Raw genomic sequence first — 25,967 nt, forward strand, 5'->3', positions numbered from 1 at the left:
TGTTCCGTACGAGTTCCGTCGAGGGTGGGATACCCCGGTAGTTGGATCACGTGGGTATTTAGGTACATTAAGATTGGCAATCGACCCTACCCCACATGATCTGCCGATTGGCGTATTTCGGTTCTTGTACAAGGACCCGTCGCTCGGAATTATCCGGGCGGCGATCTATTTTCCGGGCGATCGGTCGGGCCGACTCGACTTGCGGCTCCGTTCAGAGCGGTCGGTTGGCGGCCGACCCCTGGCCTGTAATAATATATTTGGAAAATATCAAATTTTTTACAAGTTTTATTTGAAACTCCATAGTTTATCCGAAGTTCGGGTTTGATTTCAAAATAATCCATGATTTTATTTATATAATATCTTGTGCTGATGTTTTCCTTAAAAGGACAGTTGTGAATAATATATATCATTAATCTGTGGAACATCAACCTAAATTTATCAATCTCTTCCATTGTTAGGAATGGTGTATTATTACCCTCATACTTTATATTCATTTCTCTTTTCAGTCTTGTAAAGTAATTTTGAAATAACTGAAATTTGAAAGAAATATATATATATATATATATATATATATATATATATATATATATATATATATTATAACTTTATATATTTTTGAGGTGAGTAATGAGAATATCATCACAGAATATACACTGTTTATAAGATTGTAACTATGTTTAATCCCATCTGTGAGCAGATACAGCCTGATATTCTGTCGCTTCTGATGCTATACCTTCTCTCTCGCAGGTTATGGTGGTGGTGGTATGTCATTTCTAACAAGTAGTCAGTAGGACTCTACATCAACTATGGTGTTTACAGTGGAACAAAAAGTGAAAATCGTGATTCTGTGGATCAAGATAAAATCAATCCTCGGTGCATGTGACGATACTGTCAATATTACATGTTCATACCCATAATGGACCTTCCAATGGGAGCATTCAGCGGTTTGTGGAGCACTTCCATGCACATGGAAGGATGAAAAATCAAAATAAGGCGACAGTGGCCACGGACCATGGGAACATTGATCTTGTGAGAGATTCTGCTATCGAAAGTCCTAAGAAATCCAACCATCGGCATTCCCGAGAACTGGCAATCTCAACTTCATCTGTAACCCAAACCATAACCTGCAACTATACTATCAAGCTCTTCCAAATTATCATTTAAACTCCTGACATTGCCATTCAGTACTTTTAAGTCCTCACTTCCTGCCATTTTATATTTTCTGCCTGTTCCAACCACTCACTTTATATGCTGTTATATATGGTTCCCCTTTGATAGCCTTTCTTCCCCACTCCATCCATCCATCCATTGAGACCGTACTCTGTATTGAGCATCAGTGCTGCCGAAGCAGTCTCCTGGGCTATTGGGCACAATCCTGGAAGGGTCGCCACTCTGACGCAGGATACTTGAATGGCTCAATCATCCCAGCAAGCTGGTACTCATTTTGCCAACCTTGGAAAGATGACAGGCTGAGTCAACCACACCTGGTATTAATTCAACAGCTGAGCAGGATTTGAACTCAGGACCCTAAGATCCCAAGCCTGCCACACTAACTATTAAGCCCTTCCCCCTAAAGCCAATCAAAGCCCTTGTCCTTTCGTCAATACACACTACAAACTTGTAAATTATTTATTTTGTGTATTGACATACTGGTAAAGTTGCAGGTGTAGAGAGTGACAAGGTTTTATAATGTGTACAGTTTATTTTCTCCAAAAGCCACTTTTCAAAACACAGGCATTACAAATATGCAGAAGAGAAAGCTCACAATGCCTGCTAACAAAAGAGCACGGGATGAAGCAGCAGTCATGTTGATAAATGGACAACATAAGTGCTTTTTCAGAACACTGAAAAACCTGGTGGTTCAAAGATAAGTTCATAAAAATGATGGTCTTTCATTTGAAAGAACAAATTCAAACAATTATGCTACAACCAGGAATAAAAAAAACACTGGGTTGTGCAAGATCCTACCTGATATCGGTGGTCCTTTGAGGAAGGATAACTGGAATTGTGTAAGCACTGCATGTACAGAAACACCCGCTTGGCACATCAATGCCTGTCGATAGTTAATGTCGGACACGGCTAATACAAATACTCAAATAATAACTTGCTAATACAGGATTACAACTCTTGGACCAATGCATTGCAGTATTACAAACTCCAAGACAAACAAGATGGAAATATTCAGTCCCTCATATATACGTATCACAAACTTAACCACATGATCGTGGTGGGCAGAACAACTCGGAGGTAGTGCACTCGCCTTTGAGCGGAACAAACTGTCACCCTGATGTTTCACAAGCGGGACGTCGCAGGAGTGACCATGCTGTCCGCAGATGGGAAAACTGCTAAACTGGGGATGTATCTGTCAGCATTGGTTACTGGTGGATGTTAAAGTTACCATGGCATCTTTTGCAAAGATTAGGCCACTGTGTGCCACCACCTTGGGGCCAAATTCTGACTCTATGCAGCTATGGGGGCTCAACATATTGGCTGTGGCATTCTCTTCAAAATATGGACCGGTGGTCCACAGCCTGGTTCGAAACATAACTGGTATATGATAGGATGAGGATGGAGAACCCCAAGTTGGAATTTCCATGCTGTATTAATACTCAACTCAATGCTGCTAATGGAAGAGGACTGAGGAAAACAACATGCAAGCCATCACAATGAACTATCACAATGCAATACAATTATCAAAAAATATCCAATGATAACATTATGTAAACAAAATTAGCCTGTAACAAAACGATAACAAAAGCAGGGAAAAACAAAAAACAATAAAATTTGTTTCGCAGCAAGATTATAAACAAATACAAATATTAAAAATCCCATTTTGTTACCATATAATTCATACGGCATCATAAATTCACAATACACCGCCGAATAACCATTTTCAAACCAATACTGGTAAAGGAAAATAAAATCAGAACGTAAACACCCCTACACATTCTGGCACCAACTATACTGAACGTCGAAGGTAAATGGAAACTTGATGCCAGGCAGGCCGAGACCCGTCACCATCGGTACCCACAAACGAGGGACACTCTCAAATCGAATAACACATTTTGTATTAAAATGTGCAAACGTACACCATTGTGAATACCTGTCGAAATAATAGATATTTTTGCAAAACTGCCGACAGGGTCCCTCATTTGAGACACCATGACCCTAGAGGAAGCATGCAATATGATCTAGTGGATAAGCACGATAATCAGATCTTTTTACACGGATGAAAAGGTTTTCACCAAGAGGGAACGTGGGAGAGACAAACGCGTTTTCCAATATTCCGAAGCTAGTTTGGTTTCCCCTCTGGCTCGTGCAAGCACCAGATTGGATGAACGAAATAAAAATTAAAAAGTGCATTATTGTGCTACTTAAATCGATGAGAACGAAGAATCTGTCGAATTCCTAGTGGGGGGGGGGGGAACTCGCACAACATACAAACGACAAATGGACGTCGGAGAAAAACAGCAACCTTTGCAGTTTGAAAAATGTTTCACATGCCATAAAGAAATTTACTTGTACAGGAAGAAAACCGACCAACATGAAAACCATGTAAGCGGTCACAATGACAAGTAAAAGGTAACACACAACAAATTGGGCCACAAGTGCTTCTTACAAACCGACAGATCCAGGCTAACTTAGTTGGGGAAATTTCTATTTGATTTTCACTCGAAGGTAATAAAAGTTTTTGTTTTCAAAAAATTAAAAAAAAAAAAATGAAGCTCCTAACCCAAACTATAACGTCTCAATCATGTGAATCAAGTGGTGCCAAATGCAGAGGAAATGAAAAGAAAATCAGAAAAACAAAAATGTCAATAAATCATAGATTCGATTACAGAGGAAGAAAAGGGAACAAAATGTTGGCAAAAAAAAAAAAATGATTTTGTTGGCAAAAAATGAAAAACTTGCCAATTTCACAATATTATAGGCCAAGTGTCGACACAAGTATTAAAATAAGTAAATAAATAAATAAACGCCAATCGGCCAAATTGTGACGGGAAGTGAAACCAACTTCGTACAAAGATAAGGAAAACAAGTCGCATGGGTTCACATACTGTTATTGCCTAATTTAAGAGTCAAATCACGCTTGATCGTTTTTTTCTAACCATTCTTCAACATGCAGTAGAACCCCTCAATCCCTCACCACCCGTTTATGGACAACATCCTTAAAACTCTGTTTGAATCATTTACATGATCACGTACAAGTGGGGTGTAAAAGTACGAGTCCAGACATGATAATTAATCGAGACATGATAAAAAAAAATCAATCATTATAATATGAAACCAAAAACACTTTCCAGCGATTTCTCTGAATTCTTAAGGATATAACAACACTTATTATAAAAGGAAAAATCAAATTTGTGTTGATGTATAATCGATATAATCAGTGTGACCCCCTTTTGCATTGAGAACTGCCTCAACTCCATGTGGGATTGATTTAATTACTTGATGGATTACGTTTGAGTGAGCCTTTTTCCCAACCATGTTGCATTGTGCTCCTGAGCATCGTCAGACTGCTCACATAAATTATATCTTTCTCACAAAGTGTCAGTCAATACCAACTAAAATAAATTAAACAATATGGATACTGTATATATCTTCAACATTATGACAATTTTGTGTATGAAATCCTGATTTGAGAAAGCTTGTGTTGATTTAAGTGGTCCCATACTTTTGCACTTCACTGCATATGCATATATGTACTGGCAAATACCACCCGTCGCTTTGCTGATGGGAAGACTGGGGGCGGGGGGGGGGGAGGGGGAGAAAGAATGTAGAGCAAAAGAGGTGGGTGGGGAAGAAAGATAGCAAGGAGGGGTGGGAGAGCGAGGAGGGGTGGGAGAGCGAGGAGGGGTGGGGGAGCGAGGAGGGGTGGGGGAGCGAGGAGGGGTGGGGGAGCGAGGAGGGGTGGGGGAGCGAGGAGGGGTGGGGAGCGAGGAGGGGTGGGGGAGCGAGGAGGTGTGGAGGAGCGAGGAGCTGTGCGGTAGCGAGGAGGGAGGGGGAAGGGAAGGCAGCAAGAGATGAGAAGAAGGGAAGGCAGACGTGCAGTAGAGCGTTAATTATGATTTATACTGTCTCATGGAAATGCTTCTGCATAGAATAACAGTGAAGATGGAAACAAAATAATATCTAAAATCCATTTTCTACCAGTCATACTATAAATACCGCCTGGAGCCAAAATCTCTTCTGGAGACAAACACTGCCAGGACATACCCGGAGATAAACGACGTCCGGAAATGAGAAGAGCACTCTCGTTACAGGGCATACCTCCACCACCCAATTCCTGATCCATGAGAACATATTGGGCCCAATACATTTTTGAAATAACATGCCATACGTAATATCGTTTTTGGCCCAATCTCTCAATGGTTAAGAATCACTTTCAAAATTAAATAACTCTCGTATCCAGATTCGGATTCGGATTTTCACCAAAATGAAATCGATTTGTCCTTGTCAGACATACAACCTGTCTTCCAAGTTTCAACTTAATTTGTCCACAACCTTTTGAGATATCCTGCACACAGACAGAGAGGGGTGAAAACATAACCTCCTTCCACCTTCGGTGGTGGAGGTAACAGACCACCGAGAAACAAACACCGCCGGACACGTCCAGAGACAAAATCCTTCCAGACACGTTCGGAAACAAAAACTGCCTGGACAAAACCTTGAGGAGGAGACAAACACCAGCCAGACATAATCACCGCCCGGACACGTCCGGAGAGAGGGGGTGGGGGAGAGAGAGAGAGAGAGAGAGAGAGAGAGAGAGAGAGAGAGAGAGAGAGAGAGAGAGAGAGAGAGAGAGAGAGAGAGAGAGAGAGAGAGAGAGAGAGAGAGAGAGAGAGAAAGAAAGAGAGGAGAGGCGGGTGGGGGGAGGGGAGAGAGCGAGAGAGGGAGAGGCGGGTGGGGGGGAGGGGAGTTAGCAGGGGGAAAATGTTATGCTTTATGAACAAAACACACACACACACACACACACACACACACACACACACACACACACACACACACACACACACACACACACACACACACACACAGCTTGGCCGATACCAGCAATTCTTTAGGAATTGGCAGATTGGAGTCAATGTGATTACCGACTACAGTACATACTGTATAAAACCCAAAACCTTGAGTTGCTTTCACCCTTGGTTTTGGTTACTTTCAATTAAATTATCAAAACAACAATGCATTATAGATGTATGTCTCAGGGAGATGTGCATAAACATTAATGTTTATAAACAGCTGCCAATCGTCATGTGACAGGGGGAAAAAAATTTGGCTCTCTTATTTAGAAAACACGTCAATATGGCAAACGGCTCAGAAATTGGATGTTGTCAAATAGATTTTACTTTGAAACTCACAAAGAGAAACCAAATAACGTTTGTAAATCATGTACCTCCAAATTGTAGCAACTGCCGACTGTACAGAGACATGACAGAAGTAAATAGACACCATGATTTTTAAAGAATTTATTTCTTGAACATTTGATCAATTTTAATGCATACACTAGTATTTGGTAGACTTTTCCATTTGCAGATTTTAATGCTTTTACTCTTTCAGACATACAACCAACGAGTTCCAAAATTTTCTCTTGTGGGATTTCTGCCCAAGTTTCATGCAAACGGGTTAGCAATTCTGCCCATGATGTTGGTTTCCTGGACTTTTTCCGCACAGCTCGATCCAATGTGGCCCACATCCCATTTCTGTCGCTTGATCCCATTTCTGTCATGTCATTCTTTGGTCTTTTTTGCAGTGTGGCATGGAGCTCCATCTTCCATGAGCAGAGTGTTGTTTTTGATCATCTGACTAGTGGAGAAGACAGGGAGAAGCCCATTCTCAAAGATAGAAATGTGTCATAGAGTTGATGTTGCCAACACACTCCACAAGCTCTGACCGACCAGCACTCCAGATTGCTCCCCACACCATCACTGTAAAACCACCGTGTTTGACAGTTGGCTGCAATCAGTTCAAAGAAAACTCTTGACTGGGAAGTCTCCAGCTCCATACGTGTCCACTGTCAGAAAATTGAGCAAATTGGGACTCATCTGAAAAAATGACAGTTTGCCAAAACTCCAAGGGTCTGTTGGCCATCTCGTCAGCCCACTTCTTTCTCTTTTGAATGTTGACAGGTCTAAGAAGAGGTTTTCTCCGAGCTGCTCTCCCATAGTAACCCAGTTGATGAAGGTACCGCACAGCAGTTATTGAGCTATCTTAGACCTCCTCTGAAACATCTGTGACCTTGCAACGGGGAGTTTTCTCAATGGACCGCTTGACAGCTCAAAGACACCTTTCTGAGGGCCCAGATCGACCAGAATGGGAAGCTATGGATTCCATGCCTTCACTAGTGATTTGCACAATCACCCGATTGACCGTAGAAAGCAGATTGCCAAGGTTCTGGGCTATCTGATGCTGGCTGACTCCACCTTCCAAATGTCCAACAATTCGTCCTCTTTGAAAATCGGAAAGTGTGTGTGCTCCCTGGGCTTAAGGCATAGTTAATTGTCATACAAGACCCAGGAACTTGTTTCTGCAAAGAAATAGTCGAATATTAGTTCAAATCACCGAGTAAAATTTGCGTTATACAGATGAAATTAATAAATTTAAGGCGTCTATTTACTTCTGTCATATCACTGTACATACAATCAGGACACAAACTGAACTGCTATTGACTGCAGGGTGCTCGGCAAGTGGCTTAAGCACTCAAGCAAGCATTCCAATTAAATGGTTGATAAGGAACAGCTGGCCAGGATGTGGCTGCTTACCATGAAGGATCCCTTTAACTTTAAAGCCAGTCTTCATCGTACCTGCAGCAGTTAAAGAAATTAAATGAAATCATTCAAATAATGACTTTATCCATGAAAGAGTTGCTGCTTAATGTTGAACAACCCTGGAGACATTACAAAGATTAAATCACCCATGAAATAAACATTGCAGATAATCCGCCAAGTTGCCTGCTCATCTGTGCATGTGTCACGTGGTACATCGGCTCGCAGTCGCACAAAGGTTATAACGTCCGTTTTTCACCAGATTTGTCTTGATTCCTTGTTGAGCACCTCGTGAAACCTCCGAAAATAAAGACACAGATCTGGCAGATGCTATGGATAGGCAGTCCCTCTGGGGGACTGGGTGTGATGTCAAGCAGTAAATGCATTAAATCATACAGCTCAATGAAGCCGATTCATTTTGGCTAATTCCTCAATCTTTTGTTCACTCAATATAATTATCCAAACAGTGGAAATATATAAGTTTAATGCTTTGGAGATATCACATTTTCTTGTGTATGTATGGAGAAGGAGAGACCTTAGCCTTGTGCTTGCTGAAAGTAAATAGGTATGTAGACTAACTTATAAGACTCGTTATTTCTTTAAATTATCAGATTTCACTCCAGATTTCGACATATTTTGTCTAGATGATATCCGACCCTCAAAACCGAAATAATATTTTGATTATGTACTTGAATTTGTCCGTGAGAGTAGATCATGGAAAATCATATCACATAATGCATTAAATTGGCCCAAGCTCCTAATTTGAAAACTATAGCACTTACAAAAGTGATGTATACAGCGATTCATAGGTATGATGAACAAAGCATTCGATAATATGAGTGAGGGAAGTGGAAAAAAAAAATTCATTGTTGAGAAATCGTTCTGGCCTGATCCAAATTAGGGCATGGTTGAGCAGGCCAAAAAACATGGCGGCTTCAGACCCCACTGAGGCTACCTCGGCTACTCACTTAACACCCCAAAGAGCGAGGTGGCTGAGGATGCGCCTGATAAAAGATATAATTAAATAAGGCCGTTAATTATCTTCAAAAGGGGGTGTTTTAATTAAACCAAACACCCAATTTTCTTTGTCATGCACTTCCTTGGAGTTTTCTTCGGATGCATGCAAATTTTTAGGCTGCAAGGTTTCATGGTTTTGGAGTTATGGAGACACACTGACACACACATACACACACAATTAGAATACATTTACAGGCAGTGGCTTGGGCATGAGGCGAGGAGGGAAGGTGGGGGGTGCACAGCTGCTCCACTAATATTTTCCAATCTAAAGTTTTCAAGTTAGGGTGGAACAAGTGAACTGCATAGGAATGTCTACTTCACACTACCAGGTATATAGAGCGCCACTCCTTTACTGTACAGGGCCATGGCATAGCAACCTTGAAGAAAGCATTTTTCTTGCGACAGATTGACAAAGATCACGAGGAATGCACAATGGATATCCATGGGTTCTCTTATCTTTTTTCCAATCCTGGATTTTCTCATTTGAAGGTGGGGTTACATCATGCATTACTGATTCAGCCTCTATTGACAAGCTACTCTCATGGCCTCTGGTAGTGGAACCTATTAATAATGCCATCGTAGTGTCGTTAAAAAAATAAAAATGATACTTATGTTACAAAAAGGGGGAGTTTTGTGTTCTCATTTCTCCTTATAACCTATTATACCTATTGCTTAGGACTTGAATTGTATCGACTCATAATAGCTTAAAAGGCTGGCTTGCCCATTTTGGATTGATCACATATTACAAGTTTAGGATATTCATGATTTCATTTTTGAATTATATTATACTTCCATTTAGTATAATCAGTTGGTTGGCAGAATTTAGAAATACCTGAAATTAATTTCGTCTTTGAACTCCCACCATGCGGCAACCTAATCCCCACCCAAACTTTTTGAAATCCCATGACCATACGACTGTGTCGGTGTCATTTGGCAGTGAGTCCCATTGCAGAGGTCTGAAAAAGCTTTAACAATTTCAATGATGCGGACAACAAAAGAAGAGAAAAGAAAATGAAATAAAAAACGTGCAAATACATGTAAACAAATCAAAATCCCTACCACAATGCAAATGGACAGTCCACTCATGGTTAATCGCATACACGTTTTGCAAGATGAAGGACTACGTCATGCAAGATGGTCAACCTTTCGAGCTAGAAATTTCTGAAATAACACTCATTCGTACCCTTTTTTCAACACTGTGCAAATATGAAGTAAAAAAAAAGACCTCGACTTATAACTGTGTGATAGAAGCCTATCAAGCAAGGTCTGTGCAAAAATATTGGTCTGAAAAAAAAAAAACCAAACGAAAAAAACCACAAACAGTCCTGTTTAACAGCACAATGTGATTGTTTGACTTTGGAGAAGCTGCCTGGTCAGTGATGGCTCATAATGGTGGTCGAGTTTAAAAAATAAATAAATAAATACCCAATCCACAGGATCTGCATAGGATCAGAGGCATGACAATGGGGGTTGGGGGTGGGGGAATGTGGCTCACAAGCACAGCACTGATAATGATTAACTGTGTATGGACTACTGGGTTAGGCAGAGTGTGAAAGAACTTGAACGTACGTAGCACTGCAGCAAAATGGTCAAAGGTACACAAGTCAATATGCACAACAAGCCCAGCCTATAGTACAGGCTGAAACCTGGGGTCCACGACCACCTAAGCACACTCACCTGAAAATCACAAACAACTGTGATTGGAGTTCATTTTATGTACAAGTCTCAGGAATTATCCTCCCCCCTTCCCTCCAACAAAGTATGAATGCTATCAGCTGCCAAATACATGGTAAGGTGCGACATATTAAATTTTGTGCAAATGTGAAGAGAATTGGAGCTCTATCAACAAAGAAAACAAGGAAGACAGCCCCATATGTGGCCTCATAGCACACGTGCAATACTGATCCAGGTCAATGCTTGGACTTCACTACTGATTAGCAAAGACATTTAGACAAAAGGTTACTGAAGGAAACCGACTCTCCAAATCACAACTTATGGACACGTGTCCGACAAACAATTCTCAGAAAAACGTCTTGAGTATTAATCATGAATGCACAGGCAGTTACACAATATTCTATCACTCGAACAGGCAAGTGAGGTTGATATGGACCTCAAGGGAGTATATAAATGTTTATCTCCATCTTACTTGTCCATCTATTAAGCCCGCCACACAATCGCCGACGCAACGCACCGTTTGTGACAGTTTAGTCTATGGAAGTCTTTGATGATTATGTAATGTGCAGTGGTTAGCAACAGTCGTCAACAAGGTTTTCAGAAACATCGGCGATTGTCATAAAATTTGAATATGTTCAACTTTTACGAGTTGGCAGCAACAATCGTGCATCGACGTGTAATGTGCGGCGGTCTACGACGATGGAGGCACAATATATCGACCAATGAATCTTTAGCTTTCAGTGACTTCTGGCCGTGGGGTCAATATGGAACACTTTTTTTGCATGCCTGTATGACTGTAGCAGTAAATCAAATATCATGTTTCTTCTCACTATCTACGAACTGACATACTCCATGAGCTCATTAAAGAGTGTTATATGCATCCTCTGGAAGTTAGCACAAGAGCACTTATCTTCTACAGCAACTTGTTGAATACTCCCCGAGCCGGCCTTCTCTCCACCCAGGACTTTACCCACAGACGCTTCTTTTTCCTGGCACAACGTCTCAGCACTAGCGCCAAAGCAGCAGCGCTCAGAGCTTTGCCCCTTTTCATCCTCTCACTGCATTTCTTCTTCATCGCCATTTCGTTTTTCGACAATAGTGTCATCGACATTTGCGTAGTGTGTGGCAGTCTATAACAAAACGAGATTTGTCGCTGACGGTCTTGATGCATTGCGTCAGCGAATGTCAGCTTGTGTGCGGTGGAGGCTTTACATTTAAGAATGATCCCTGTTGACATATAAATGATCAGGACATGAATAACAAAGAAATAAACATAAGGGGTCCATCGAAAGGGCACATGCCTGTAACATTATGGTATGAACCAAAAAATAAAAACATCTTTAATCTAATCACCATATCACTTAGACCATCATGAGATGCTGTTCTAATGATACTATAAAAACATTTGAGACAAGTTTGATTCAACAATGAACTTGAGAAATAGGCAATGGACTCAAAAAACAAGGAGTAACCAGCATCCTTATTAATACGTGTTAAACATGGACGTTAAGACTTTTATACACAGGTTTATGAAATGCCGTTTTGGTTTTGATCCCCCATCGCAGCAACAAGTTAATAAAGACAATGCACCAAAAATAAAAACTTTAATCTAATCCCAATTTTTCACTTCCATGTTCAAATCTTGTACCGGTTCTATTAAAGTGTCTCTCCCCCCACCCCCTGGCCCATGTTGGCTTTGTCACATTAAAGAATCATCTCAACTTCAAACAAAGACTTCATTAAAGCTGTCAGTGTTACTTTTCCCTTGCAGTTCACTGCTCTTACAAACACACACAATCTGTTCTTAAGATAGACAAAAAGAAAAGAAAGGAAAAGGATATACAAAAATAATGTATTTCTCCATCATTCTGAATGAATTCCTATAAATGCAAAACTGGAAGAATGTACAAAACAAAAGAAAGTGCAAAAGTACTATTTTTTTTTATCGTAATATGAAAGTTTCAAGCGTTAAGAATATCAGAAAAGTTCACAAACAGAACGTCCTTTCACTGGAATCACGACGTCACAGTCTCTTCTGCAAACCTTGACGCATTCGCCTCCATCGGTGCCTCAATGCATCCAGGACTTCCTGCACCGTTTCTTAGCCAAAGACCTGAATCCGAGGTGAGAATGCACCAGAAAGCCAAGGAGCGGTATTAGGAAACCAGAGGGTAAAGAGTGTCGAGTGCTGGCAGCAGGTCAGAGAACCTCCAACAGGAGTCTAAGTGGAAGCAGTTGTACCAGTGCCACGTGGCGAAGGAAGAGCGCTGCGCAAAGGAGATTTTTACCTGCAGCTTAAAGTCATCGGCACAGGATGATGTAGTGGAACAAAACCACATGTGGACTTATCCACTCATGGTTGTTGGACTATTTTCACCTCGCAAAAACAAGCAACGAATCAATGAGAAAGACTACTCGTTAACAATGAAATGAGTAAGCCAAGTAACGTGTTGACTATCCTCGTAGGGGATTAAACCTATCTCCCCCCCACCCCCAGTTTGAAATATCACGTGTACCTTATATAGTCGGCGAAGGATAAAATAACAAAAAATAATAATAATAATAATAATAATTAAAAAAGGGAACCTCAATCTGTCCACAAAAACATCTGTCCACTTTTCAAACAAAAATAAAATGACGCGATCATGATATTCTATAGTTTGAGGGAAAAGCACGAGCATGTTTTCGCATGAGGATTGACAATTTGATCCAGGTGGACAGCACAACCGTGGGTGTATGCACCACACAAACCGAATCCTTCAGTGGTGCTACTGCTGCATTTTCTTGATGAGTTCGGCAGACACGGGAGGGTGGAAGTTAACCGTGTGTTGTCTCAGTCCCTGAGATGTCTTGTAGCTCTTTCCACAGCGGCATTTGTAGGGTTTTCGGATACGCACCTGCGTACGGTGTCCATTCTTTGCATGATATTTGATCCCATTCACGTTCTAAAAAAAAACAATAATTATGGAAACGATGATTAAAAGCAAATTTGAAAATTTGATCAAGCAATTGGAAAGTCACAATAATTTCATTTTAAGATGTCTGATTTTTTATGGATGTGCTCATGGAATGTACCATTGACACATTCCAGACATGAACTGAGCCATGTGTACAAGCTGAACCTTTCTTTAACCAATTATTTTTGTGACACGATAACTATTGTGACGTGACAACATATCAATACAATTGTTCAAGTCACCCACACAAAACATTGTTTAAAAACAACCCTATCTTGTTCTCATTCGTTTTGTAGATTCAATTAAAGCCTTCAAAGTGAAAATTATAAAAACAAATTCTGAAACAAAAACAAAACAAAAGGGAAACATCATTACACTCATGAGTGCAAATGGGAGAATTTTTCCCCAACACTTCATCTTCCTCCAAATCTCCCTCTTCATCCTAAACTCCCCCTCATCCTCCTCCCGCTCCCACAGACTCCTCCTGCCCCAATGCACCCTCCTCCTCCTCCTGTCCCAAACTCTCCCTCCTGCTCCAAACTCTCCCTCCTGCTCTTGCCCCAAACTCTACCTCCTCCTCCTCCTCATGGCCCAAACTCTCCCTCCTCCTCCTCCTCCTCCTCATGCCCCAAACTCTCCCTCCTCCTCCTCCTCCTCCTCCTGCCCCAAACTCTCCCTCCTCCTCTCCCTCCTGCCCCAAACTCTCCCTCCTCCTCTCCCTCCTGCCCCAAACTCTACCTCTTCTTCCTCCTGCCCCAACTCTCCCTCCTCCTCCTGCCCCAACTCTCCCTCCTCCTCCTGCCCCAACTCTCCCTCCTCCTCTCCCTCCTGCTCCAAACTCTCCCTCCTACTCCTGCCCTAAACTCTACCTCCTCCTCCTCCTCCTCCTCCTCCTCATGCCCCAAACTCTCCCTCCTCAAACTCTCCATCCTCCTCCTCCTCCTGCCTCAAACTCTCCATCCTCCTCCTCCTGCCCCAAACTCTCCATCCTCCTTCCTCCTCCTCCTGCCCCAAACTCTCCTTCCTCCTCCTCCTCCTCCTGCCCCAAACTCTCCTTCCTCCTCCTGCCCCAAACTCTCCTTCCTCCTCCTCCTCCTGCCCCAAACTCTCCTTCCTCCTCCTCCTCCTCCCCCAAACTCTCCTTCCTCCTCCTCCTCCTGCCCCAAACTCTCCTTCCTCCTCCTCCTCCTGCCCCAAACTCTCCTTCCTCCTCCTCCTCCTCCTACCCCAAACTCTCCTTCCTCCTCCTGCCCCAAACTCTCCTTCCACCTCCTCCTCCTGCCCCAAACTCTCCTTCCACCTCCTCCTCCTGCCCCAAACTCTCCCACCTCCTCCTGCCCCAAACTCTCCCACCTCCTCCTCCTGCCCCAAACTCTCCCTCCTCCTTCCCCTCCTCCTCCTCCTCCTCCAACTATCCAGCTCTAATCCCCTTTTTGTCATCACTATGTTCTACTCTGTCCAACTAGACAAAACTAGATCCCTTCGACCAGGTCTGTGAGGAATGTAGACCTTCCTGTCCAAATCTGTAGTCGACCAGCGATTGCTGTAAATGGTGCATTTGGCTACCCTTGTGTTTTTTTGTATACAGTACAGTAAATCCTTAAATATTGCAGGTTTGAATATCGCGGGCAACCTCTGTGTACCAATTTAGCTATCATGGGGCTTAATTTTGACCAATCACAGTTTTTGGAGCTGCTTTGTGAGTCATCATTTGCATCCACAGATGGTTATCTCGCACCACAAACCTTTTGTATGCGCACTGTTAATAATGGTGCACAAACAAAAAAAAGTGAAAAAGTGAATCGAGTGCAAAAAAGCATAGAAATTTGGTGATCTTGTGCGAAAAATAATTGCCTTCCTGATGAGGAGGAGGAGGGGGGGTGGGAGGCGGGAGGAGGTTCATTGGTTTGCAAAGCTGAAGAGTGATTTTAAAAAGAAACACATCGACAGATTACAAAGGGAAACTCTTAAAGACATTAATGGGAAGAATGGTTGGGAATCCAGATTATATTACAGAAGGGAGGGGCACGTTTAATCTGCTTCTGAAGATTTGATCTACTTCTGAAGATTTGATCTACTTCTGAAGATTTGATCTACTTCAACGCAGCAGAATGACTTCATAGACTTCAGACTTCATCGTAAAGGAGATTTATCTTCATTTTACATGTTTATTACTTCCACCACCAAAGGTGGACAGAGGTTACGTTTTCATCCATGTCTATCTGTTAGTCTATGAGCAAGACATCCCTAAAATTGTGGACAGATTTGGATGAAATTTGGTGGACAGGTTGGGTGTGTGACAAGGACGAATTTATTAGATTTTGATGAAGATATGAATCCAGATACGAAATTTTTTTTAAGTGATTCTTCATTATTGAGAGATGGGGCCAAAAACGATATACATCACGTTATTTCAAAAAGTTGTGGATGGGTTATGACAAAACTAGGTGGATGAGTTGGGTAGGTGATAAGAACAAGCCAATTAGATTTTAGTTAAGGTCCAGATGCAGATCCGGCCTATCAGTGGAATACAACACGTAAACTGCTCAGCTTGGTGGAGATATGCGCTCTACTGAGTGTCATTTTAGTTTCAATTGTGATGTGTTTATTTTTGGCTGCCCACCCCCATCTTCCTCTATACGTTCTCAAAGCCCAGGAACCTAACCCCCTTTTCCTCATAGGCCTTTGGTTTTCACTATCGCGGTTTTTATTATATAGCACGGAATTTTCCAGGAGCGTAACTCCTGCAATATTGATGGGTTTATGGTATTTTTACTTTGCTTCAAAAAAGGAGTTCAAAGGCGGTTAGCAAAAGGGTAGAGGAAAGGTATTGATTATTCATGAACCAGCTTGGCTAACATCGTTGGAGTGGGAATTATAACATTTGTGATTCCAATTACAGACTTCAGGTTTTTATCTCACCATCTCCTTGTTTATGTTCAACACTGTTGTGAACTATTGCATAATACAAGCAATCACTTTTTCATCTCTTAAAGTACCTTTTCCATGCAGGTTCAATAATTTTGTCTCCACCAAAACCTTCAATTCTCACGTCTCCTCTTATTGGAAGTACATTTCTGTGTTTGTTCATCACTTTAATAAAATAGCATTGATCATGAGAATAATCTCTTACCTTGTAGCGCTTTTTGCAGCCAGGCACTGGGCAGGCAAATGGCTTCTCATCATCACCATTCATGCACATCCCACTCAAAATGGTCTCTGAACTAATGGCGCTCTCCATGGTCCACGACTCATCGCTATCTGACTCCTCGCAATCAACTTCCTCATCGTCAAACTCACTTCCTGCTTAGCAAAGGCACAACAACCGAGATGCACAAATAAACCATAAAAAAAAATCACTATAATGACAATCTTAACGGTTATAAGTGCTAACATTCCTAATGATAGTAATAATGGTTATTAATAATCCTTATCCTAGGATGAAAAAAATCCTAATGACAGTAATCCAAATGGTTTCAAATAATCATTATCCTATGACGTAATACTAAAAATCCTTATTCGAATTTGAAACTTTCCAATAATACGAGACTTTTGAAATGACAATAAAATAAATGTCAGGAACCCGACTCTCATATTCCTACGTTTCCATGAGTCTGATTTGCATTTAGGAACAGAACAATTAAGGTTAACCATTTTGAAATTGCCAATCTTTCATTTAAAAACCTGAGCAGAGGATGCAATTTAGCTCACCTTCGTGCAATGGAGACCACATTCATCAGGTCAACCAACCCTATTCTTTGGAGACAGAAATAATTTGTCTAAACTTTATATCTATTTTGACTATAATGGCTTGACTGTGTGACAACTGTGCCACAGTCAACGTTGAGTCATCATGAAAACCATCCACCCTCCCCCACCTACTAGGCCTCAGTTAACATTATGTTTCTGCCGGTTATCGGTGATTCATCTCTGCCTATTCATTATTCATGATGGTTCATTTCCGTTTCGTTTCTGCCTACTCATTATTCATGCTGCTCTGTGGTTCCACCAATCAGGTAATTTCGTCCTTTCTTTTTCTCAACCAATCAACATTGAGGGCGTTGCATTGTGACTTAATAAAAGGAGAGTTTGGTGCTTCTTCTTAATCTCCTTGTGGCTTTATCCTGAAAGCAAGTCAAAAAGCTTTGATAATTTCTCTTTTATTGAAATGCCTATTCAAATATCTTTCTTCTCAACGTAAAACCCCCCCCCCCAAAAAAAAACCCCCTCAAATTCCACCATTCACATCCTTATTATGTACCTAAGAGTCAATTAAAGGCTGCAGTTATTAATGAATATGCGAGCAACATGGTCAATAAAAACACCAGAGACAAATATATTGGTATGGATTTAAAATAATGTAATCAACTTTTCATGGGATTCAATCTCATTCAAAACTCAAAAACAACAGTGAAAAGAATCCCTGTAATGATGAAAGAAATGAAAAAAGTGGACAGACTTTGCAAACTTGAGTAGGTTCTGAAACTTTGTCAGCTGGAGATTTAATATCATTAAAAGTTTGGTGAAGTTGTTTACAAATGTTGGTGCAGTGTCCCTGCAAATTCAAAATACTTTAGTGCTTGCTCCCTTTAGTGGCCCCATGAAAGCAGAAATGCAAAGCATAAGTGTCTTTAACAGTCTTAACAGGCAAACGAGTGGAGAAATACAAACACCCTGCATGGCCAAATGACCCCCTTAATTTGGCGCATTCGTTTCATGACCAATACCTTTGAGGCCCAAACACATCGCGACTTCACCTTCCCATCGCCACGCATCACGCTCCTATCACCACGGTTGATGAAGCTCACCGACGCACACTGTAGTTACACTACTGCACCGCAAAGCATTACAGTAAACCCCACAAACACACACACACCTTTCCACATAGCTTCTCCACCATATTAGCACCAACACGGTCCCACTACTGTTACTCCAACAATGGACGAAATCAACAAAACATTGATCGAGGGACGCCAACCGGCATGGGAAGCAAGGAGAAGCAGATGTTTCAGAAGTAGATCCTTCGTCGGAGGGAACCCTAAAAACGTTCGACCTGTCTGTGGATGCAGACTGACGCTAGTCTTCATGAACAAGACTGGTTTCTCAGGTTATTCTCACAGTCATGTTACCCACCAATGTGATCAAAATGTATTTTGTTTTGTGTGCATAATCTTCATTTTGGCAGATTTGGTATTTTAACCCCCCCCCCCCACCCGTGAGTGTAAAAAAATATATATATAAAAAAATATATATAATGATGCAAAGTCCCCTCATTAGATGATCCACTTAAGAAAATTAAAAGCTGTCTGGTCATAAGAAAAGCGTTGCTAATAAGCCGCGTTACTGCATGCGTTTTCATTAACAACGATCGAAAACAAGAAATGTGAGAACATGTTGGTGATTAGAAAATACGTTTTAAATTGGAATCAGGGTACAAAACATCTCAAGTGGGCCAAAGCTTGCTCTTGTACAAAGCATCGGGAAAAAAAAAAACCAAAAAAAAAAAACAGCAAGACAGATGTTGCGCATGGACAACATTGCGAACTGCCTAATTAGGAGAAAGTCCAATTAGGAAGTTGTACACAAGAGAAGCTGAATAGTTCGGCATTCGAATGGAACATTGGAATTTAAAAGGAAGGTCTGAATCACTAAGAAGCCATAAACTCTCTTTCCTCTTAGCCCATTCTGCCACCCAGGTCAATTTGCGAATGCAGGTGAAAACATCTGGGACACCTTACGCATTCTGCATTTGTTTTAGTAATTACATGTGTATGCTTAATGGTTGCTGGGTTCAAGCATGCCGTTAAATAAGCAGTGCCGAGGCAACAGAAAAGTTACGAGCAAGAACTCCATTGTCAGCATATTGGGGAAGCAATGCAAGCGAAGCACGTATTCATAAAACTATGCCTTGTGGCAATGCTTCTCAACGTTATTTTATAAAAATTATTACTGAAATGTAAGGCATGTCACTTCACTGCGAGAATACCAATCTTTGCCTAAAAAAACAAAGAACAAAAAAAGAAAAAACAGTTGTTAATGGGGAAAAATAAAATTAGGTGGTGTATGGATTCCGGCCTGGATACCAGGAGAAATGGGATTGAAGGTGAGACACCATTGTTATAAGTTAAGAAGAAGATGAAGGAGGAAGAGATTTTGTTTTGATGTAAATTAATCGTGCAGTGTAATGCTGCGTATGCCTGGTGTTGGCTTCATGGTTCGGGTGGGGGGCTTGGGATTCTAGGATCCTGAGTTCAAATCCCAACTCGGCTGTTGAATTTATACCAGGTGGGGTTGATTCTGCCTGTCATCATTCCGAGGTCGACAAAATGAGTGCCAGATTGTTGGTATCCTGTGTCGGAGTGGCGACCCATCCAGTATTGTGCTCAATAGCCAAAGAGACTGCTTCGGTAGCACCGACGATCTGCACAGAGTGTGGTCCCAATGGATGGATGGTAACGCTGCATGCATGTTTGTGCAGCACGCTATATGCTGGATGTACGTATACGTGTGTATGTATATATATATATATATATATATATATATATATATATATATATATATATATATATATATATATATATATATATATATATATATATATATATATTGTTGCAAATTCGCGCTCGCCAGCGTGCGAACGGCCACGTAACTCGAATCGCGGCACGTCGCCCACCGGACGGACAATTCTGTCGTGACCCTCTCGGACTAACGCCGGGAGCTAGTCACGGGTGGGCCTTCCGGCCTCACCACGATCGTGCCAATCGGCCCCCCGCGTGGGATAGGGTTGTTCGCCAGATTCGACCTACCTAAGTACCCACGCGGAGGGTAGAACGGGCGATCGCACCTCGCCGCAGGTCGACTCCAGACACGGGCCACTTAAGCGACCCGTTCCGTACTATCGGGATAACCGAGCGGTGTTATCGTCGGCCTCGACGGTTCCGATTAATTATCGGGCATATTAAGCCCACAACCAACCCTGTACGTGAAGCAAGATGGAGATTCAATTAAAGAAAAGACGAAGCGAAACGGGAAAAAACAGTTCAACATAATGCACATTTATTCCGCGGCACACGGAGAGCACACATATAAAATTACAACAATTATGCACCAAAAGCAGATGTAACAAAAGAAACACAACAATGCAGATCTACTACCGACTACGCGTGCACACGGCAACACTTACACAGTTTTACTTTACAGACGGCGCCGACAACACATTTACTCAAAACCAAAAGAAAAGGGCCACCCTCAAAGACAAGGGGGCAGACGGGGCCTGTGGGCCGTGAGACCGGGTGGATCCTACCCGTGTCTTTGTGATGAGCCGCAAATGTGGCGGCGCGGCGGCGCCCCGACTCCGTGCTCCTTCGCGGGTTTCGTTGGCACTGCTTGGAGTGGGGTGGGAACGGGGCCCCCTTTTCGCACTATCTCAGCGCGGGGGGAAAAAGGGGAGAATTGTTGATGCTCTGGGGAAAGAGGATAGCTGGCTTGCTTGGGTCCCGCTACGAGCGACTCCACTGTGAGCTCGTCGCCGACAGCCGTCTTCCTTGCCTCGGACCCGAACGCTTCGGTCTCCTCCCCAATTCTCCTCAGCCGACTGCAGCAAATCACCTCGATCGCGCTCCAGGCTTCCTCTCTCTGCAGCTCCCCGACAGACTGCGAGCCCCGACAGACTTCTCCTCTCCAGACCCGACTTGACTCTTCGCAAACCGACTGCCGCCGCCACACTCCGCTCTCCAAAAACTTACCCTTTCAAACTCTGACTCGACCCGCGCTCGGTGCTTTATAGTCCGGCAGGAGAACCCATATGCAAATTTCTGGATCAGAACGAGCTCGAGGGTGGAGCCACGCTCGCCCATTGGACGGAGAAAAAGGGGCGTGAGTCTCCCCTGATCCTCGAATTTGCATATATCGATTCTACACCGACGCGCCTGGAGGCAGGGCCAAACCGCCCCGTGCTTGCTGATTGGACGGATCAGAAGTGGGTGTGTATCATTCCTGATCCGAATTCTCCTCGGAAAGGCCGCACTTTGCACTCGCGGTTCGGCGCGCGTCCCGTACGAGGCCAGGACAGCCTGATGCTCAGCGTTCACAAGTGGTGCGGGAATGGCCGCAAAAGGAGAGGTGAAGGTGGTGGAGGGTTTATTGTGGTGGTTTATGGCCATGGCGATGTTTGGAATGGCGGTGATGCGATGTTTGCGGGAGCGAGTTGTGAAGGTAAAGGTCGTGGCTGTTGGCGTTGTTGTTGTTGTAAAGCGGCGTTGCAATTGGTGGTTGTTGTGTGATGGTGGTTGAGACGTGGTTGGTTCAAAATAAAGATAGAACAGAAAAACGACTATCTCAAAGGGTCGCAGCCCGAATGAATCACATTTATTCACTCTAAACAACGGGTTTGGGGCTAACTACACATGTACTTACAGAGATATCTCACCTACGGGACCTGAATGGTGGTTTGCAAATTTCCTCAACAATATATATATATATATATATATATATATATATATATATATATATATATATATATATATATATTATATGTATTTACGGAAATGGCCCTGAATGGGATTACGAAGTGTAGGATTAGCTCAGATCCCCCATTAAATGCCTGTTTAGATAGGTTGTTTGGTATAAGGACGATATGTGTGTGTCGAGAGGTGAAAAAGACTCTATGTTCATACGGTGGTGAAATGAGAGATGAATCTTCTTCCTCTCCTGTACGAATGAGAGAGGAGTGGCTGAGAGCGAGAGGTGTGGCCTGGAAAGGAAGTGACGCGAGGAGGGCGGAGCCTTTGGTGAGGCGGTCGACGAGAAAAGAAAAGAAACAGTGGTGGAACTGGGAGCGCAGTAGTGGCGCCGGTCAGCTGTACACGAGACAGGCGTGTGTCGAAGCGAACGAAAGGAAAAAAAGGAAGCATCGAGTGAGCTCTGAGTTTGGGGAACGGCAGTTGCAGAGAAAAGAAAAGGGAACAAAAAGAGTGCTGCGTGTGAAGAACAGCCGGGTTCTCGAGGCGTGCTCGGAGTCGCTTCAAAGCGAGCGAACGAAGGAGGCACCATGTTGGATCTGCCGGGAGAGACGCTGAACCGACCTGCACGTCGGTGATTTGACCGAGAGGGGAACTGAGAGGACGAAGCGGGAGTCGGGCTTCGAGGCTGGAAGGCCGGAGAGGAGACGCCAGACCTTTGGACGGTCCCTGCTGACACCAACGGCGCGACACGTGTGTCGATCCACCTGTGGAACTCGGACCTTGATTTGGGCCTTGTCTGGATAACAGGCCAGGCCGGGATTTGTGTGCTGAACCCTAGAGAGAGATCAGCTGAGGCCCATCTTCGACCCTACGTGAGGTCAGAGCGCGCCGAGACCGTGCACGTGGTGACTAAAGGAGCAGGAAAGGCACTGCCCTGCCATCTTGCCGCAAGGCACGTTCAAGCGGGAGTTCGAACCCGTGGACACCACCGCTTGTTTGCTACAAGCGCTATTCGTGCTTCTTGACGCTTTCCTCTCCTCCATGAGCCATCACCAAGTACTCTGTCTACATGCATGTTGTCTGCCTGTCTGTCTTGTTTGCACGTGTTGTATAAGGAATATTTCGTAGTGATCCCCTCGAAACCTTTAGACCGTGGTCCCCTAGTTAAGAACGGGTTGATAGTTAGTATAACCATTGTAGTGTTTACTGCTTGTGTTGTGATCCCTGATGTTCCCCAAATAAATCTGGTTAATTCGAATGCAGTTGTCGCTATGGATTAATTTGTGTTGCGTCGAGGAACGATCCGTTCGATTGGCATATAAAACCAAAATGGTTCCAGACTGGTAGACTCCGCTCGGTCTCTGACAAAGCCAGTCTGTAACCAGGGGTTCTATCTCCCCAACTGGTAAGGTTCAGGATTACGTTGGGATCGCGATTGAAGATGCGTGACCCAAGGCCTGTGCCGAGCCGGCCGGCATTAGGCCAAAAAAAAAAAAAAATGTTGCATTGGCGTAACGGGTCACTGAAAAATAGGGTAGGTCGGTCGGGATCTTTTTTTTTTTTTTTTTTTTTTCCTAATAAATCCCTCACAAAATCTCCCCCGGCTCGAGTACCACCCTTTTTGTTGGCGGGTTCTGTCCGAAACACTTCCGGGTTTTTGCGATCGCGATCGCAATCAACAAGATACTTGAAAACGATAGCAAAACAACAAAAATAGCAATAAAATAGGGTCGGCAAAATTTTTCGATAGCAAAAAAACAAAAAAAAAAAATGTAGGGTCGGCGGAATTTTTAGGGTCGGGCGGGTTACGCCAATGCAACATTTTTTTTTTTGGCCTTATCGACTCCCGGAGACGGTGGTGGTGAGGGTGGCTCCAGGGACCAGGTCAGAATCCCGCCACCCCGGATCCGCAACAATATATAAATATATATATATATATATATAAATATATATATATATATATATATATATATATATATATATATATATATACACACATGTGTATATTACGTTGGGATCGCGATTGAAGATGCGTGTTATATATACACATATATATATATATATATATATATATATATATATATATATATATATATATATATATATATATATATATATACACACATGTGCAATGGTGAGCATGTACGTGCATGCTGCGCTGCAGAATGTGCATTGTTGGACGGACGCACACAGGCATGCCAAGACCGAGCTCCTTTTATATTATAGATTCTTGTTTTGCAGCACATTTTCAAGTTTGCTCAATTCTCTTGGCATTCTGAATCAAATTTTCCCATGTCGATGTGTATTTATATACAGTATTTTCATTACACAGCAGCCATTGGAAGGGAGAGCGAAAACAAAACAAAGCAAAACACCTTTTTGTCCACCTAGATCCACAGATCACCACTAAAGGAATGGATCTAAATACATTCAATTTCAAACAATAATATTAATTAATTTGAAGTTATATTATGAAAGAAAATACTCTATCATTCAGCTGATAAAGGAGATTATAAACTGAATATTTTTCAAAACACTTCTCTCAAATATGTCATTAACGATCACAGGGCAGTCAAATCATTCATTTAAAACGGTTCCCAGAAGCAATCAAGTGAGGAATTGAATTTCCGAATTTTTATTTGGCAAGAGTGAGAAACTTGCGCCTGTCTTGAGGAACATAATTGGTGCATGAGGTGCATAATTGGCTCTATATGCTGGAAAGAGTGACACAAACTTCCTGATCTCTTTACACACGTCCAGTTGTTGTTCTCGATAAGTGAGAATACAACAACAGTTTGACATTAATGTTCCATATTTTCCTCTAATGCGGCCCATTCGGGACTTTGGCATGGCACACTAGTTGTGAAGCACTCCCCTTATGGCACCACACCTCACCTCGGGCCTGGATATCTTAAAAGGGGAATGCAATCTCTTTGGCCACTAAAAGACCCACTTGAATTGTGGAAGTTTTGGAGAATAGGCTTCATACATATTCAATGTGATCGATACATGAAGTTAATCATCAATTTTGATTGAAATTCCAAGCTGTGTACGAGTAGTTACCAAAGCTATCTTTGACCTTTTGACCCCACAATGACCAACCAAGAATATGAAATGAGTAGGGGCTCGAACAAACCCACAAATGACTGTCATAAATAAAACCTCTACTCACAATGAAACATGATGAAGTGGTCAAATTATTCAAAAATAAAAATAAATTAAAGTAAAAAATAATAATAATAATAATAATTAAAAAAAAAAGAAGTCACTTCCTAAAGTTCACTGCAGATTCTTCAATAAGGTTGAAATTTCAGGCAAACAAGCAAGGAAGAAATGGAAGAACAGCGAGAGCAAGGCCGTCACCGTCATTCAGCGCACTCACCAGTTGGAGTGTTGCTGCGGAACGAGGAGGCCGGTGTAATTGGAGGGGTGACCGGAGGCGTTAGGCTGACACTGTTTTGTCGTTGCTGTGCAGCGTTACAGGACTGACGCACACTTGGAATCGTGAGTGCAAGCTTCGCCTGGTTGCGTTTCCTCGTCAGCTCGTGCTCACGCCGTGCCGCTTCAGTCATGAACCTGGAACATACGCATCCGGATGAGAGATCCGCCAGGCAGAAGCTAAGGTTTCTAATAAACTTGAGTGTTCAGGTGTGGAGAGGACAACTCGAGTGGCCGGTGGCAAACAAGACCTCCGTAATGTCAGCTTTACACAAACAAAGCCCTGTGGAAACAGCTTGAAAATCATCCACACGAAACCATTACTGGAACCAGTTCCATTGAGAACCTCTGGTGCATCAGACAACTGCTAAATATTGAGGCATGGTGCCCGGGAGCTGGTAGTGGCCGGTCGTGATGTTGATTACCCGACTTTATGTGCTCACATTCAAAGTCGATCAACAGCAGTGTCTTTGTGACAGAGAGATGCAAGCTCAACAGCGAAGAGATGGTTATTTCTACACAATTAGCATTTTAAATAAACAATTAAAAAGACCTTTCCAAATATTGGAAGGCATTAAAGACTAAAAATAGCACAAGATCAAGCTACGAGAACATTGTTGCTTCTCCACACCCAATAAATGGAAACAACTGGT

The 25,967-nt window shown here is 42.6% G+C and overlaps 1 protein-coding gene across 2 annotated transcripts in view; it reads right to left on the reverse strand.

The window, feature by feature from the left end:
* Window positions 1-1,186: 1,186 nt before the first annotated feature.
* Window positions 1,187-25,967, reverse strand: part of JAZF1 (JAZF zinc finger 1) — a 47,897-nt gene continuing 23,116 nt past the window's right edge. The window contains exons 3-5 of one of the 2 annotated variants that reach the window (XM_085853341.1): window positions 25,259-25,452; window positions 16,548-16,720; window positions 1,187-13,402 (exon numbers count right to left, since the gene is read on the reverse strand). In XM_085853341.1, coding sequence (XP_085709467.1) covers window positions 13,226-13,402; window positions 16,548-16,720; window positions 25,259-25,452 — 544 coding nt within the window. In that variant the 3' untranslated portion in view covers window positions 1,187-13,225. The remainder of the gene's footprint in view (window positions 13,403-16,547; window positions 16,721-25,258; window positions 25,453-25,967) is intronic. The other variant, XM_085853342.1, reaches the window with a different exon arrangement.

Source organism: Eptatretus burgeri, chromosome 13 (assembly GCF_056783735.1).
Source record: "Eptatretus burgeri isolate ZD-2024b chromosome 13, Ebu_testis_v1, whole genome shotgun sequence".
In the NCBI taxonomy this organism is placed as follows: Eukaryota; Metazoa; Chordata; class Myxini; order Myxiniformes; family Myxinidae; genus Eptatretus; species Eptatretus burgeri.